The 17438-nt window shown below is 40.2% G+C and overlaps 1 protein-coding gene across 1 annotated transcript in view; it reads left to right on the top strand.

Annotated features, from left to right (window-relative positions):
• Positions 1–14326, top strand: part of NID1 (nidogen 1) — a gene marked incomplete at its 5' end in the record, with an annotated part of 38884 nt that extends 24558 nt beyond the window's left edge. The window contains 8 exons of the mRNA XM_009584058.1: positions 354–578; positions 1233–1405; positions 3431–3557; positions 7132–7303; positions 9284–9441; positions 10852–10975; positions 12138–12250; positions 13801–14326. Of these exons, the coding sequence (XP_009582353.1) occupies positions 354–578; positions 1233–1405; positions 3431–3557; positions 7132–7303; positions 9284–9441; positions 10852–10975; positions 12138–12250; positions 13801–13922 (1214 nt within the window). The remainder of the gene's footprint in view (positions 1–353; positions 579–1232; positions 1406–3430; positions 3558–7131; positions 7304–9283; positions 9442–10851; positions 10976–12137; positions 12251–13800) is intronic.
• Between the last annotated feature and the right edge of the window lie 3112 nt (positions 14327–17438).

The following is a 17438-nucleotide window of genomic DNA, read 5'->3' as shown; positions in this document are numbered from 1 at the left end:
AAGTCGGACAGAATGTTCTTGTTAATATGCCTCAAGGAGAAAGACAGTGCTTTCCAGCTTCTGTTTATGACCCTTCAATGTAGGAAGCTGAAGGGGGGCTGTTTGTTCTGTTTTAAACTAGACAGTGAAAGATAAAATGACATAAGTTTAAGGCAAATGTGTCACATTTACATAGGGCAGACTGTTCCTGAAGGTGCACTGAAGGCATATGCCTTCAAGGTTTGTAACAGTGCTGTGTTCCTCCAGCAGTAAGAATATTGCGTGATAAGTGGTCAGCATACATTAACTGTTAATGGAAAACAGTTATTAGTTAAAACAGAAATATTCACTGGTCTGTATTTTTTTTCTCACAGAAGTTGAAAAAACCAAATGCCAGCGTGAACGAGAAGTAGCTCTTGGAAGCGGAGGCACTTTCTTCCCAAGGGAGATAAGAGTTGGTCACTTCATTCCCCAGTGTGATGAGCATGGGAATTACCTGCCCACTCAGTGCCATTCTAGCAGCGGATATTGTTGGTGCGTTGATAGGGACGGAAATGAGATTGATGGCACCAGAAGTGGCCCAGGAGTTCGACCACCGTGTAAGTGGCTGAAGCACTTGTTTCTTGTGGGTGTTTCTCCACCCAAGTGCACTGTCTCCCAAATGTGGGGCTTAGTCATGCCCCTGAGATACAGCACTGACTTGGAGCAATGCAGATCTTTGCTGTCCCAGTGATTATATGCCTCGTGCTGCAGCCTTCAGTAACTCCAGCATATGCTTTTCCTTCAGCCAGGGCATCTGGACAACTGTGGTGAGCCTCTGAATAAGAAGATGGTTTTCTAACTTCTTCCCTGCCTTGAAACTGTGAGGGGCCCCTATAGTTTCTGCCCTCTGGGAGCTGTGGCAAAACTGAATGTGTGGTAACTGGCTGTTGCCTCAGGAAATGAAGGATGTTCCTTCCTACATCTTCCTCACTTCAGCTGCAAAAGAAGATAGGCTTTTCTAAACATTTGAAGGAAAGAGCAATTACAGAGCTGAACATGAAAAGACCTATTATGTCAATTGCTCCTTCTCTGTCAGCCAAGGGGAAAAATTCAGAAGCTTTCTGCATCTGATTATAGTTATTAGTGTCTGCTTATAGGGCTGTTTCCTTCTGAGAAGTTTGACTGCAATTGTGTCTCTGCAAATAACGAGGAGCCTTGTTATGCCGTACAAGCTAATTTTTTCCCCATCTGTTTCCTTCTCTATTAACAAGGTCTGAGTACAGCTGCTCCTCCTGTTGTTATTGGACCCTCCGTTCGACCAGATACAGTACCTCTGCCACCAGGAACACACTTGCTCTTTGCCCAAAGTGGTAAAATTGAGCATGTTCCGCTAGAGGGAAACAACATGAAGAAAAATGGTGCAAAAGCGCTCTTGCATATTCCAGTAAGTAACCTACTGTACTAAGTCCCTGTGTTTTAGAAGACTTGAGACAAAGATGAAAGTGAGAGTGTTTGTCTAGGTAATTTGATAATTTAAGTTCCAAACTAAATTTTTACTCTTGATTAAGATTTCAATATCCCATCACTTTGTCACTGAAAATTCCTGACCTGACTAGTCAAAAAGCCTAAAACTGAGCTATAGAAAAAAATGATTTGCCTTTAAAGAATAGCTCATAAGACAAAAAATCTAATGTTTGTGATCTCACATGCCTCCAACAGCTCATCATATAAACACTCCTACACTCACACTTCCAGTGGCTTTCTGACTCTGGTATAAAAGTCTAGGAGACCTACAAGAGCAGTATGTGGAGAGGCCCTTTTTTTCTCTCTTACTCCCTCAAAGTTTCTTCCTAAGTCTTAAACTCTTCCTGTTTTTCAGTCAGTTCTCTGCACTTCTTGGCTACAGATATATAGAGAGTATTTTTTTTTTCTTCTTCTTTTTTGCTTTCTTCTCCATATGCAGGCCCAGTGGGTGGTAAATCTTTTTCCCACACTTCTTACTACTGTCTTGAGAATTTTTTTCCTTGAAAATGAATCCCTGATGCTGAGAACCTATCTTTTCCATCACCTGTGACACACGCCAACTCTTCTCACTTCCAGTTTCATCACATTCATTTGTTTTGCCCGAAGCCTGGGATTTCTGTTTTCATTCCAGTGTTACTGTATTTATAATGGATAGCAATACCAGGTAGCATGCTGGCCTCTTTTTTACATTACTGTGAATATTTAGTAGATCAAATACTAACTAAATTACACAGATTCAGTTCAGTAAATAGTACCACAAACTGTGCTGTGATGTAAGGGCAAAATCAAGCTTTTGTCTCTTGTCTAAAGTGCTGCTGCAATAATGTAAAAATAAAGTAAAATACTATGTGTAAGATGGGGTAGTTAGGCTGGTACAGAGACATGATTCTGAATCCTTGTCAGCTAGTCTCATTATTTACTTGATCTGGCTTAAATTAATTAATTAGAAGAATCTTCAGGAAAGAGCTTGCAAGAGATAAGATGCAACTCTTCATTAAAACATTCCATTAAAATAAAACTTTCAGTCTCTGCTAACAGCATTGTCTCTGTTTGTGTTGTCTCAGTGTTGCGTATTTGCGAAGTGACAGTGTTTAGCAGCGTAGAGGTGTTCAGATTGTTTTGCAACCTACAGCATTAAAGTATGCTGATGAATAAATGCATCTGTTTTAATGCATGGTTTTGGACCATCTTTCTAGGAAGCTGCAAGTTACAAAAGCAGTAAAGGCAATAGACCTGGGAATCCATGTGAAATTACTGTTTTACTGTGAAAGTCTTTCATTTGCCTGGAGGAAAGAGTTTCAACTCTGAACTCAAACTCTATTCCTATCTTCTTCTGCCTGGAAAATTGCATATATATGTTCCTTGTCCCTGAGCATATTCTTTCGAGCAGAATGATTTATGGCATATTTGTTTCAGCTATTTTTTATTTTAAAAACTTACTTTGCTAGAACATTTTTGAGTCAAATGATGCTACGTAGGTAATACTGGTGAAATGCAGCCATCATGCATGGGTTGGTGAATTTGCAGAATACAAGTCAGATTTGGTAGAAGTCATTATTCCTCCTTGAAGGGAAAGAATGAGAGAAAAAAGCACATGAGGAGTAACACAGTAAAATAACAACAAGAACTTTCTTTAAATGGATATGCAGGTGAAGTTGTAGAAGTGAGACCAACTGCTCAGTACTAATATCTACAACACTTCTTTGAAATAAGATAATTGTAAATGGTGTCTGCTAGTTAAAAGGGACTTATAATTGAAAGTATTTTTGTATTGTATTCTACAACGACTGCCACCGAATCGTTTTCTCTGCCTATCCTCCCCATCTCCCACCTCTCCTCAAGAATTTTCTTTTTTCAGGCTGGAGACTTAGATCCATAAGCTAGTGCTGCTGGCAAATAATTGTTGTTTAGCATAAGCTGATTTAATTTGCTTGTTGACCAACAGGACAAAGTTGTTATTGGAGTTGCTTATGATTGCACGGACAAGATGGTTTATTGGACAGACATCAGTGGCCCTTCAATCAGCAGGGCTAGCCTGCATGGTGGGGAGCCAACAACCATCATCAAAACAGGTAACAGCACAAAATTCTTCCTCTTGCTACTCTCTAGGAATGGCATTAGAGACTTGAATTTAGTAATATATACTTCCCAGGTGTTGCCTGAGCTATAGCATTACAAGTTACTGTTATTTGGATAAACAATAACCAAAAAGTCTGCATAACATAAAATGAAAAAAGATCTGTTCCCTATGCAATAGTCCTTCACTGCCTTTCCACTGCTAAGGTAGGCAAGAAGTCGGTTGTCTTTAAATAAACTAAGTTTAAGGCCAGAACTGGGAGCAGCATGTCAGTGAGATGTTTCTGTCCTTACCTGCAGTTGCAGGATAGTGTATCTGTCTAATGATTGAGTGTCTTGTGAATATCACTGGGGACGTTTTAATTGAAGGCTGAGGGATTTGAAAAATGAATCAAACTGCTGTGGTGGTTTTAAAGCATATCTCAAGGCACTAATGGGTGCAGGGTTTAGAGCCTCATAGTCTGGGCTTTGGACAGTGTCTCAGCTCCTCACAGAAATGTTTAGAGGATTTCTGTACCCAGTTACAGTCCTAGGCTGTGCTTATATTCTTGCTGTGTTTAACAAAGCAAAAAAAAAAAAAAAAAACAACTCTCCTTTTGGATGCTTTGTCACTTCTGGGGAGGAATCTTGAGGTAGGCTTGAGGCCTTTACTGTTCCCTACCTGTGGTGGCATCCACTAGGGATGGCTTAAGGCCATCCCTAAACATTCCAGCAGTTACGGAGCTTCATATTTCTGTACAACTTGATGGCTGAGATGTTTGTAAGACTTCTTTTTCATCCCAGCATATTTAATCTGAAAGGGACTCTAAGCTGTAGTGCAAGCATGTACCTGTACAACTACAAATTCTGTGGGAAAAGGATTTCTGATTTCCACTATTAAAGTATTTTCTTAGATTCTGCACTTTAAAAAGTGAGGGAAATTACTATTGCTAAAAACTTTATATGGATATGAATTAGTCTGTCTAATGAGAGTGTGTGTGCACGCATTAAAAATCTTGCAGTGTATAAAATATTTTAAAAATATTTGTGAAGACTTTCAAATTTTAGGTAATTCAAGATGCTTCAATGCCACATGGAAACCTCATGGTTTTTATCTGCTACAAAAACCATTGTGTGTGTAAAGACATCTCAAGATTTCTGTTGTCCTGTTGTTTGCATAGGAAGTGAATGCCATTCCTGAAGAGATGTTGAGCAATGTTGCAGTCTACTTTCTGTATGTTAACTGACTCTTCCATAGGGAGTCAGAACAAAATAAGGTTGAATATTCAGTGTTTGAATGGATGTCTTCTATGCTAGCTGAAACTGAAACGTTAAGATTTCAGGAAACAGGAAAATGCCTCCCTTTCAGAAGACTAATGAGAATTCTTTGTTTTGTTTTGATCTTTGCCTTTTTCCTCCTGTGAGCTGCAGCTGCTTTCTTCTATTCACATGTATTTTTGTGGAATGCACTTTTTTTTTTGTTTGTTAAAGCTCTGGTCATCCAAGTTGGGTTGCTTTGCAGAAACATGTTTTATTGTGGAGCCCAATCCAGTTCTCATCTATCCCTGCAGCTGTATAGCCTGTGGAGGCTTTCTGAGCTCTGCAGCTGGGGAGGCAGGTTGGGAAGAAGAGCTTTCCTCTTTGTTGTGTGTGCTTAAGTCATATCAGCCGTACACATCTGTACAAGCCTGTCCCCAGGGACAGAGACAGAGCCTGTGACTGTATCGGGCCTGATGACAACATAGCAGGAACGCATTTGTGCCCCTGGAAAGACTGGTGATACATGAAGCCTACATATTCCCTTACCCCTCCGTGGGGGATAGTTTTTTCTGGCTCATTGTCAACCAGACAGGAAAGATATTTACTTTAGACTTCTTTAAATCTCCTGGCATATAGCTGAAGCAAGGAAATCGGTCAGGAAGTAGAGGTTCCTGGGAATCAGTGGCAGCAGATTTTTTGCCTACTACCTTCTTCTCTTTCCTAAAAGAGGCTGGGAGCTCCTCCACCACCATTTAGTCAATGATCTTCTGATCCCAGAGACTGTCTGGGAATTGTCACCACCATCACCTCAAAATGAGGCCGCCCTCAGCAGCCTCTGCCATTAGCAAGAAAAGAAGTAGGAACATTTGAGGGTCTGAAGCATATATGTGAGGTGATTTCTTGCAGATGACAGGTTTACCTCCACAGAGGCACTTGGAGAAATACAAGTAGTAATGTGAAGTTAGTGTAACTCAGTTAAAGTATGCCCAAAGGAGTGAAGAGAGAACTGATTCACATTTACTTTCTTGCGCCCCCCCGCCCCACCCCCATGAGCTGTGAGTCAATAGCAGTGAGATACATCTCGTTTGTTCTTTTCTGCCTCTTCAGAAATGAACATACCTCCAAAATGTTGTGTCCAGGTTAAGTGTAGTAAGTGTAATCCACCTATATGAGAAAGCAGAGGCTGTTTAGGCTATTGTGCAACTATTATTCACAGCAAAGTCACAGCGGCAAATTTTAGACAGCTCTCTCCAGTGCTCTGGACCAAATGCCTTTTCTCCAGAAAGGTTGTTTGTGTCACATACTGTTTGTTTAATGGCTGTCAGTAAATAAACTTGAGAATGAATAGAAGGCTTAACGGCATTCTTGGACATTCACACGAAAGGTGCATTTGAAAGGTGTTTTTTTTTTTGACAGCTGGCTGGTGTGAAGGGTCACTTCACCTCTTTTTGGGAGTGACCATGTCCAATTCTTTCTATTTCTTTTGGAACTCAAATTGGACTAAAATTGATTTGTACCTGTCTTTGGCTTCGTTACATCCCACACAGCCTGCCTGCTCTTTTTCAATGGATGTATGAACCTTGGTAAGGTTAGAGCAGCTTTTCGTAGTGGCTGAATTAAACCTTGGAGTGCTATATAGTTATTCTGGATCCTTCATCTGAGTTAGAAATTACTAATGCTAAAGCAGTAAGGTCATTATCTGCTATTTCCTGTTGCTTTTGGAACAACTAACTGTCCAAGAAAAACTGTGCACATACAGTACTAAAACATGTTCCAAAAAGGATTGCTCTGCAAAAACAAAGAACTGGATCTAAATTCCATCAGTTAGCTAATATAATTACTTCTAGTGCTTTGGAGCTTGATTATCTTTAAGTATTGCATTGGCTAAATTTAGCATAAATCCAGTTTTCAGAGGGGTGCCACATATGCCGGTACCAGAGAAGGGGGAATATTAGGGATTACAAAATCCATTCTAGGTCCTGGCCTGCTAAGGAGGGTAGAATAAGATTGTGATAATCTCGACTGTTTATTTCTCTGATATCAACTCTTTTTCCTTCTCCACCCCACAAGGCAATTTTATATGCAGATTTGGGATGCATGATGAGTCGGTTCCTAAATCTATTATTCGATGTATTTGTGAAAGTTCTGTATATTTAAACTTCATAAGGCAAAATGCGTATTCCTCTTCTAACTGACATGAAGTAGCTTTTGTTGGACCACAGCCAGAAAACTGAAAGAAAACTTAGTTAAGAGTTGAGAATGCTTTTGAGGCTGACATTCTGTATTGGGAATAAATATGTCTAGGCACGTTTTTCCTCTGTTCTCTTGCAGACTTGGGAAGCCCTGAAGGGATAGCTGTAGATCATCTAGGTCGTAACATCTTCTGGACTGACTCTCAACTGGATAGAATAGAAGTGGCTAGGCTGGATGGGCGCCAGCGTCGCATCCTTTTTGACACTGGCCTGGTGAACCCCAGAGCAATTGTTGCAGATCCTATGAGAGGGTATGGTTATGTTGTCAAGATATATGTACAAAGCTTGCTTTTTATTTATTTATTTAACATGAGCATATACTCTGTGTCCATGTTTTCAGGCTGTCTGTAGACGATAATAGGACTATCTTTTCCTAAAACAACTAACAAACAAAAATGGAACAACCTACTTGTGTCCTGTGTCCGAGTGGTACACTGGAAATAAAACTTCTTCTAAAATGCCCACTAGGTAATACCATGGCACTTTGAGAGGTTTGTCAAATACTTGTTTGTACCTTGCTTTTAGTACATTGTTTGCAGGATGACAAGAGTTGCACTTACCTAAAAAAAATTTTTTTTGCAAGATTACTGGGCTAAAATACTAGATTAAGTAATTTGATATTTTAATTTCCATCATGACAGCCCTTCTTCCTGTACAATGTTCCTTCTTTGAAAACTCCCATGGTGTCCCTTCTGTCACCATTTTCACTTCTGTCATTCAGATGCCTGAGAAGGTCCTATTAGGCTTCTGTTTGAAAACGCAGATAACTACATACATTTAAAATCGAGCCTGTAAGCTGCAGTCACACAAATAGCCAAGCAGAGTGTCAGTAGGAAAGTGTAAATGTTTTCAGGTTATGGTTCCAGCCCGCAAAAGCAGAAGCATATACATACTTTTATGTGTCTTTGATCTGTTGACATTTTTCCCCCCTGAATATTGGAAGAAATACAGGAAAATTAAAACTACTACAGAGCCCATGGTAGTACTGCATGTCTGTTTGTTAATGTCTGAACGTGGCTGCTATTGTCCTGGTGCAACTTTCTGTAGTGTGGCCACTGCTGAGAAGAGTCATTTCAGTCAAAATACTCAGAAGCACAGAAGCAGAGTGTCTTTCTTTTCAGTCTTGAATAGCTGGGAAGTTCTACTAAGTGATTGCTTAATTGATATAATAGGCATTTGAAATGCTCTTAGGTGAGAATTTGTTTATGAACAAAAGTACTATATGCTCAGGGAGAGTTTTTTGGAAGATGTATCCTCATTCCAGATGTTTGCAAACAAGGTTTGTAGTGAGAAAAGAATGCATGTGATCCATGAAAATTTGAGTGATAAAAAACTAAATGAAAAAGTAATGGTATTGACTTCTCTCATTCCTTTAATATAAAATAAACTTTTACATAATAGTCACATAATAGTGGGGTGAAAACATCTGTGGATGTACATTAAGTGACAGGAAAAATGAATGTACTTCATGCTGTGAGAGAAGGGGAGAGGCACAGTGTAATCAGACTGAGGAGAGACCTCTGTTCCATGCAGAACCCCACTGATGGAGTAGGGCTCTGGGTTGAGCTCAAGCAGCACAGATTGTCTCCCAGTAAATTTCATGTGTGTGTTTGTGTGTGGTTTAAGGAATAAACAACAAAGGTGCTTGCACTGAGGGGCCAAGTAAATTCTCAGCCACAGAAAGTGCAACCAAGGAAAAAAACACCACTAACAAATGGCCACTAATAATAAAGCATCAGTGAATTATTGGCCCTCTTTGGGCTTCTCCCCTGACAATAAACTACTCTGATCAGTATTGTTGATTACTTGGTGCACTGAAAAGAAAAATGTAATTTTGAATGAGTCCCACAAATATATGCCAAATGCTCCTGCTGCTTAGCCTGAGCAGACATGATGGGTGGTGGGGAGGAGAACTCTAGATATACATTTTGAATGGTCCTCAGAACTGTTGAAATAGAGGTCTTTTTGCCTGGCATCTTGCACATATGGGAAAGCATTTCTTTTCGAGTGTGTGCTTGCTCTTTTTGTTTTTTAATGGAAGTATAACATTTGCTACATCTTTACTATACTTTTGTTACTTCCTATATCCAAGTGCAATGTGGTCCTTCTTATTTATTTAAATGATTTGAGGTGTGTGTGTGTTAGTTTTGTGTCCTTAGCGTTTTCCTTAATTACAACAGTCTTTTGAGATCAGTCACTGTCTTAATTCTTGCCTTTTTCTTCCTCTTAAGAAACTTGTACTGGACTGATTGGAACAGAGAAGCTCCTAAAATTGAAACCTCATACATGGATGGCACAAACAGAAGAATCCTTGTTAAAGATGATCTTGGGTTACCAAATGGGCTGACATTTGATCCTTATTCCTCAATGCTGTGCTGGGTAGATGCAGGTAAAGAGGTGCTAAAATCAATCTTCATAACAGCAGTAGAATAACTATGTCCAATCCTGAAATGATGTACAGCCAGCTAATGTTTATAGCTCTTTGGGCTGCATCTTAGACTTCATACCTTTCTTTTTGGCTTTAATAATCTCTCACTTTCTTTGTTGTTACTACCACTGTAGCATTCACATAAGACTGTGGCGCAAGCTGAAAGATTTCAGTTCTGATCAGAAAACTTTCTTGGAATGCAACAGGTTTATATCTGTGTGTCTTGTATGTGGCTATCTCTTTAGGTAGTGCTTAGGCCTTTGTAGAAGAAGTTGCTAGTTTAAGAACAGGAAAAAACACTGATTCTATCTAATCTGGCCCTACAGAATATCATTCTTTCACTATTGTTCTAAGACCCATAACCTCTCTTCAGGCCAAGTCTGGCTTATATTTGACTGAAGCAAGTCTTGAAAAAGCAATTCATACTAGATTTAAAGATCAAGAGATGAAGGTTCTGCTACTGATCCATTGCTCGTTTTGTGCCTGTGCCTTACCAGTAAAAAAAAACACTGTGCTTTTAATTCTCATTTGAACTTTTTTTTTTTTTTTTAATTTGCATCTTGCTCTCTTTCTCATGTAGACTCTGCCAGAGATCTCCTCCAGTGGAGGTGCTTTTACACTTCAAGTCATCTTTCAAGTTTTTGATAAACTAAAAAGATCGAGCTCTCTTTTTCACTGTAAGGCACTTTTCTCCAGCCTTCAAATATATCTCCTTGTGCTATCTTTCTTTTCTTTTTCACTCTTCCTCTCTTGTTCTTGCATTTGTCTCTTTTCCTTTTTCCCTAATTTTGGAACCCACTAGTTAAGAGAAACCCACAAGTGTTTACATTCACTAGCAGTGTTCCCGATGTGTGTAGTAGCTTTACAACTAGACCTTCTTACACCCTATTTGCATCTACAAGTTAGATGTTCTTCCTGTAGTCTTGCCTTCATGGCCTAACCCAGCAACCATTTTGGGAACATGGTCACCAAACTGACCTTGCAAAAATGCCTTCCAGAGGAGGTAGAACTCGTTAGTGGTTGAAATATCCCTCCAGAATGGAGGAGACCTTCTGTCAGCTTCCACCCCAGCCTGAGGATGCTGGTATCTGTACCAGGAGTCTCAGCATGTGAGCAATGGCCATGGCACAACACATCTGTGTTCCTGTAAGTTAGGTGGTGTGCTGATTAACATTAGCACCAAAGTACTTTCCCATCCAATCTTTGGCACACTCAGAGATGTGGCATGGGGAGAGCTTTGGCTAAGCAGCATACTGAAAGACTTCCAGGAAGTTTTACTCTGGTCATGCTCGCATGCTTACGCTTGTCCTTTATTCCTCATGAGAGCACTCTTGCTCTGGTTCAAAGGCTTAATTGTTTCACTACACCCAGGTACCAAGAGGCTGGAATGCATGAACCCTAATCAGCTTGGTCGACGAAAGATTGTTGAAGGAATTCAGTATCCTTTTAGTGTTACAAGCTATGGGAAGAATTTATACTACACAGACTGGAGAAGGTATGTTATCTGCTAAAGAAATTATGGAGTGCTTTAATCTGTTCTTCTCCATGGTGGGAACTGAAGTATATATTGCATTTCTCATGTCTGACCTCTCACACATTCCTGTTTTTTTGCTTTCCTGGCAATAGCCGATGCAGGGTGGAGTGGATCTGTAGAGTTGACCTATTGATGTTGCCAGTTAACTGAGTTTTTGTTTTCAGCATAGTGATTTGTCCTCTAAGAAAATGCTTTTAACACTAAACATTTTTGGGAAAGGAGTGGGAGCTAACATGTTTCCCTTATGGCTGTACTTGTTGCATTGTAGAGGGCAGAAATTAGTCACTCAAGCTTTCTACGTCCTATATTATCTGAATGTTCAAGCAGAAATAAGAAAAAAACATTTTTACTGTCTTGATGGCACTTTCTTTGTTGCAAATGATCTAAAACATTGATGTATGATCAAGACTTTAGAGTTTACTATATTTTCCAGAAAGAAATCCAGTCTATGCATTTTTAAATATTTATTTTTCCTTGAGGCAGATGGGTGTGTGGGCTCTATCTGCAAACTCTTACACAAATAACTCCATCAATTGCAGCAGGAAGAGCTATTAATGTGTGCAAGGATTTCCAAGCTAGAACCTAACAGCTGGGAAATGCTATTCTAGGGTAGGCTTCTATAGATGGGGAACAGTATGTTACAGGTCTGTCATTTGACTGCCCTTTTATTTTTAGGAAAAAAAAAAATTGCTTATGACTAGCTGTATTCCTTCCAGATATCAGGCTCCACCTGAAACACAACATTGTCCATAATCATTATGCATAATAGCTGCAATGTCAGCTATACCAGAGAAAATGTCAAAGGGGCAGAATATGGAGAATGTGTCAAAACTACTAAAAGATGTGTCCCTGTAGAGGGACATGGTCCTGTGTTGGAAGTATCTTCAAAATTAGTAAGGTGGCTCCCTGCTAAATTTCTTAGCTGCCTAGAACGAGGGTTATGACATGTTTGGGCTGCCCAGGAAAGATGAGGTCTTGGAGGATTTTGCTTCTGGCATCGCTTCCTAGTCGTAAAAAAGAAGCAACTTCAGATTTCTTCCCTTTTGTTTGTTTGTTTTATTTTGTTTTCCCCTGTACTTCCACCTTCATCTCACTTCCGTATATTCTCTTCTGCATACGACAGGGATGCTGTTGTAGCAGTGGATCGCACGATTTCCATAGAAAATGATAACTTCCAGCCTCACAAGCGCTCCCGTCTCTACGGAATCACTACAGCCTTTGCTCAGTGCCCAGGAGGTAATCCAGATGATCCTCAAGTTTTTACAGCTGTGCAACAGCTGTGCAACACCTTAGCATATAAATGAACTTAGTAGCGGCTCCCATTGACAGGCTGCCAACTGATCTAGGTAGTTAGTGAAGAACTGGTTATTGCTTAGATTTCCATTTACTGAGAAATTAAAAGCCACATAAATTTTTTTTTTTTTTTTGTGTAAAAGCAGTTGTTGTGGTTGCCGTATGAAACCAGAATAGGGAGGGAAGAAGGGGCCTGTTCTATCCTTTATGAAAGGACAAGTGTATGATCAAGATGAGGATCTGACATGGCAAAAGCTGCTATGTTGTCATCGTCTAAATTGAATGCTATATTCACGGCTAGGGCCTTACTTATTTTTAAGTTTAAGCTACAGAAATGTCATGGTCTTCCAGGAGTCCTTAATGAGATCAAGTGTTTTTAAAAAGGGAATGTTCAGGAAACAGCCGGTGGTAGAGTGGGAGGTCTAGTCTTTCTGCTCTGTTGAATGTTAAGTTTTTCAGATATGTTATTGAAAAGCCCCTTGTGAAGCTTAGAAGAGGGGAAGTTGATACCCTTGAAATAACAATTTGTTCTTTGGGAAACAATATCACTGTTCAATTATGTTGTTCTTAGCAAATCACAGCTAGGAGAAGAGTTCACTTTTTATTATTACGACGTGGCTGGAATTATAGGAGTTGCGGTGGTTTTACCTTAGGCCTAAAAAACCTGTAAGATAGTTTCTCTTCAAATTATTCAATATATATAGTAAAAAACATAATTTAATTGAAAGCTTGATTCAGAGCTTAAAAATATATATATAAATGTCATAATTAAGAATTCAGTTATGTTGTTATTACTTTGTTATGTTGTTTTTAATTCACAGTTCCATTGTGGTAGGCAGTGTAAAACAAAACAACATTTTGTCCTCTGAGTAAATGCTTATGTTTATAATATTCAGAATGTTGGTATCATTTCTTTCTCATTATATGTCTATTTCAAGTGTTTTTTTTTTTTCTTGGGTGGATGCCTTTCCCCTCAGATCCACTGCTTCTGGTGCTGTATTCTCTTTCATTTTACCCTTCAAATTAACGTACTCCTCCCCACCCACCTCATTTTTTTGTTTTCGTGGGTCATTCCTCCATGTTTTTGTAGTGGGTGGTATCCAGGGATGATGTCCTGTAGCATTTTGGACTTTGTCCCCATGTGTTGCACTTTCTATATTTCCTCACTCACTCTCTCTTTATTCCAATGTCTGTGACTACTTGGCCAATTTATGAAGGGTATTTCAGGAACAGTCCAGTTTTTTCATGTTGCCTCTCCTGCTCTGTCCCAATATCTTGATCTTTCTTTGAGGTGAATATCAGAAGCTGACACAAGGGATATGATGACTCTCATCTCCCCAAAGCATAGTTTTGTTTCACTCTCAATCTTGTTATGGCTTGTTTCTCTAGTCTAGTCATGAAATCTGCACTTCTTTTGTATGTATGTATTTTGGATTTTATTGTGGTTTTGCTTTTGTTTTTCTTTAACATTTTACATCTCTGTTCTTTTCCAGGACATAACTACTGTACAGTGAATAATGGTGGTTGTACTCACCTCTGCTTGGCTACCCCAGGAGGCCGTTCTTGCCGCTGCCCTGACAACACAGTTGGAGTGGACTGTATAGAAAGAAACTGAGCATTAAAATAAGCTTTAGAGCAGCAGACACCTTTTGGAAATGTGCTATAAACAATTCACTCCTATCAACACAATCAGGCCCTAAAGATCCATGCTGCTGACAGCAAGCCACAATGCGCATATGCAGACACACACACAGAGGCAATGACTGTTTTGTAGCAGTTAGGCAAGACAGAGCTGCGCAGGTTGGGTCCAACTGCATCTTGTTCCTTGTAATATTATCTCTTTGCTTTTAAAAGTAAACGTGCAGGCCTTAGTTGCACCTGTGCTGGGCTAGGAGGAAGTGTCTCTTGGCAAAATTAAAGTAACAAATACTGAACAGAGTATTTCAGACTGTGTTGTACCTCGGAGCATGCAGCAGTTATCTGCATAGTGGCATGCTTAGCCCATCATATATGTGGCTGGGCTGAGAGGCAACCAGGGGATCCCAAGGATGAATAGATGTTGGTGGGAACACCGAGTAATACCACAGATTTAATGACTAACTGCATTCCTTCCCACTACCAGTCCTTCCACTTCCAAAACTTGAATCTCAACTTTTGACTCTTGTATTATGGAAATACTTTATCCATGTGCTGTGAGGGTAATTCTCACCCTGGCTCATGTGATCCTTTCCCACAGCATGTGATTGTTCATAGATAATCAGCACGGCGTAGTGGAACTGTTTGAAGTTTTTGTTGGATTTTGAGAGATTTATTTTTCTTCTGTCTGAGGTGGATTCCCAAGTAGTTTCCTAAAATCCACTAAACAAACTTTAGATATAGATCTCAATTGCTGATAGTTTATCAAAGAATGGGTGTTGATTCATTTGGAGGTGTTTGGTTTTAAAGAGACACAGTCACATTTGTTTCCTGAGAACTTTTAAAATAATATTTCTATGTTTGATTCTGTAAGCCTGAAAGTGGTCTTTGAATCCTATCCTAGCCATCTTTCTTCTTTAGTAAACCATGCCATGCCTTTTCTTAGACCATGAGAAACCATGGCAGTTAAAAATCCGATTTCCGGAAAGGTCACCTTTGACTTGGTGCTTAAAAGAAAAAAGATGGCGATGCCCAATTTGTGTGCCAATGTACAGTAACAGCAAAAAGGTGTGCTGAAAATCAAAGCAGTAAGTTTGGAGTGGGGAGGGAAAATCAAAATGCATATTCTTATGTCAAATTAGCAGGACAAATCTGGGGGTGAAGTTTGGCTTCCACACTGTGTGTTGGGGAGGAAGCTTACCTGCAAGCCAGCCTACAGCAGCAGAAAAAAACAGGGCTTGTGAGCCTCCTGCCAGAACACATTTCACAATGTCATGGTCAAAGCAGTAAGCTAACATCCCCATTTCCTCACTCCCTCTTCAGACACTACAGTAACAGTTTTAAACAGAGCCAATTCTGAGTCTTAACTGTGTGACATCTTCCTCTTTAACTATATTTATCATAAAATAACAACCCATATAAACATTTTAAAGATTTTTTTTTTTATAACTTTTTATAACTTTTAATTCATTTTATTCATACACTTAATCAGGTATGTCTTAATGTAAATATCAAAAATGTGTTGAAATGAAGGTGCTTGATAACTCTTTCTCCAGAATTATTCACGTATCTGGTGAAATATTAAAGTTTACACTCTGTACAGATATCTACAGTACAGTCAATAAAATTTTTTGGTTTTTATTTTCTATAAAAAAAAAATGTCATGCCTGCAGAAGGAATTGATATGTGGTGTCTCAAATCTCTTTTCTTATTGAGTTCTGGGTTCTCCCTAACTCTCATATCAGTGATGATACTTCTCTTCTAAGATGCAACACTATAGGGGGAAAAACTGCTGTTGGGGCTTTTGTATTTTGAAACCAGTACGATACTTTTATTCAAAACAAATATGGGAGAGCGCTTAAAGAACATACAGCTTCCTCTAGTTTGACACAGACCTTTTACTGGTTGTTAACTCTTGTTTAACTTTGTCAAGTAAGTATAATTCAGTTATACCATACTTCAGACTTCTACGTAAGTGGAAATATAGGGCAAGGACTAGATTAAATGGGGGACAGAATTTATCCCTCTGCTTGAAGATGCCCTGGTGCCGAGTTTCTAGGTGACAGGGTTCTTTGCTGCCTGGTGCCACAGCACGCGGGCTCTCTGTGTGGCTGCAGGTGTGCTGTGGCTGCAGGACAAGTTGCAAGCTAAGTGTGGCCTGTTGAAGGTGGTGATCCTGAGATTTAAACACAATGGCTACAGCATGTCAGTGCCTCAGGGGGGATGGCAAAAGGCTCTGTAGTACTGTGTAGATGGGCAGCTGGAGAACAGTGTGCCTGTCAAGTGAGCCATTGGAAAGGTGGATAGTGGGGCAGCAAGGAGAGCTACTGGGATCTAAAGGGTGGTGTGTGGAGTTACAGGAGGAGATTGGTGTTGATCCATGCTGGGGACTACACATGGAATTGGAAGGAATTGGGCCTTTAGTTCGTTCTTTACTGTATGCTTTGATTTTTTTATTCTGATCCTTTAAAATTGGTGATTGCCTGCTTTGTGTTTGGACCAACACAATATTCCTCTTTGTGCATTATGACAATTACTAATTTACTAGACCCCAGTCAGCTAATTCTGTGCTAAACAATGAGCAATGACAAAGATGTCAAGGAAAATACACCTCAGCAGAACTTCTAGTGTTAATGTGTGAGCTCCTGTGTAGTCTGTAGGGCAAAGAGAGAAACGGTATTACTATGGACTGAGTTTTTAGACTTGAGTGACTCTCTGTTAACTCTGGTATCACATCTGACAGTAGCTAGCACTAGATTAGGGGAAGCTTCATCAGATCTGTGCCAGCAGTGTAGATGTGGCAGTTTGCACAACTTTGAAGCAACCTTCAGCATTCCAGTCCCTAAAAATTAGGACAATGAGCTCAAACATCAGGTTTTGTTTCTCAGCAAATACTTGTTGCTAGCTTCAGCTGTTGTAGCTCTATGTCAGAGTGCAGCAAGGGCAAAGCTGTTCCCTCAGGGAAAGGAGGACAGCAGAAGCAGAGGCTTCACCAGCAAGGGACCAGTCCCACCATACCGCAAGTGACGCAGACAGTGCCGATGAGGGTAGTCAGGTTCAGCCCAGGGTCCAGAGCACCAAGCAAATCCGTAGTGACAGGGTAGTCCGAAGTCAAGTTGGGAAATTGAGTCAGGATCACAGTCAGGTCTGGACACAGTGACTGGGATCAGTGATTGCCAGACAAGTCCATAGTGGTGAGGCAGGCCTGCAGTCAAGCTGGGAAGTTGGCCAGGACCTGGATCAATGATGTGGTGCATGGCTGTGGCACAGCTCAGGCAAGGACCAGGGTGAGATGACAGGGTAGTCCGAAGTCAAGTTGGGAAATTGAGTCAGGATCACAGTCAGGTCTGGACACAGTGACTGGGATCAGTGATTGCCAGACAAGTCCATAGTGGTGAGGCAGGCCTGCAGTCAAGCTGGGAAGTTGGCCAGGACCTGGATCAATGATGTGGTGCATGGCTGTGGCACAGCTCAGGCAAGGACCAGGGTGAGAGCC

The sequence above is a fragment of the Fulmarus glacialis genome, unplaced genomic scaffold, assembly GCF_000690835.1.
Source record: "Fulmarus glacialis isolate BGI_N327 unplaced genomic scaffold, ASM69083v1 scaffold3048, whole genome shotgun sequence".
Lineage (NCBI taxonomy): Eukaryota > Metazoa > Chordata > Aves > Procellariiformes > Procellariidae > Fulmarus > Fulmarus glacialis.
Note: the sequence above shows the minus strand (reverse complement) of the source record. Positions and strands in the feature narration are given on the sequence as shown.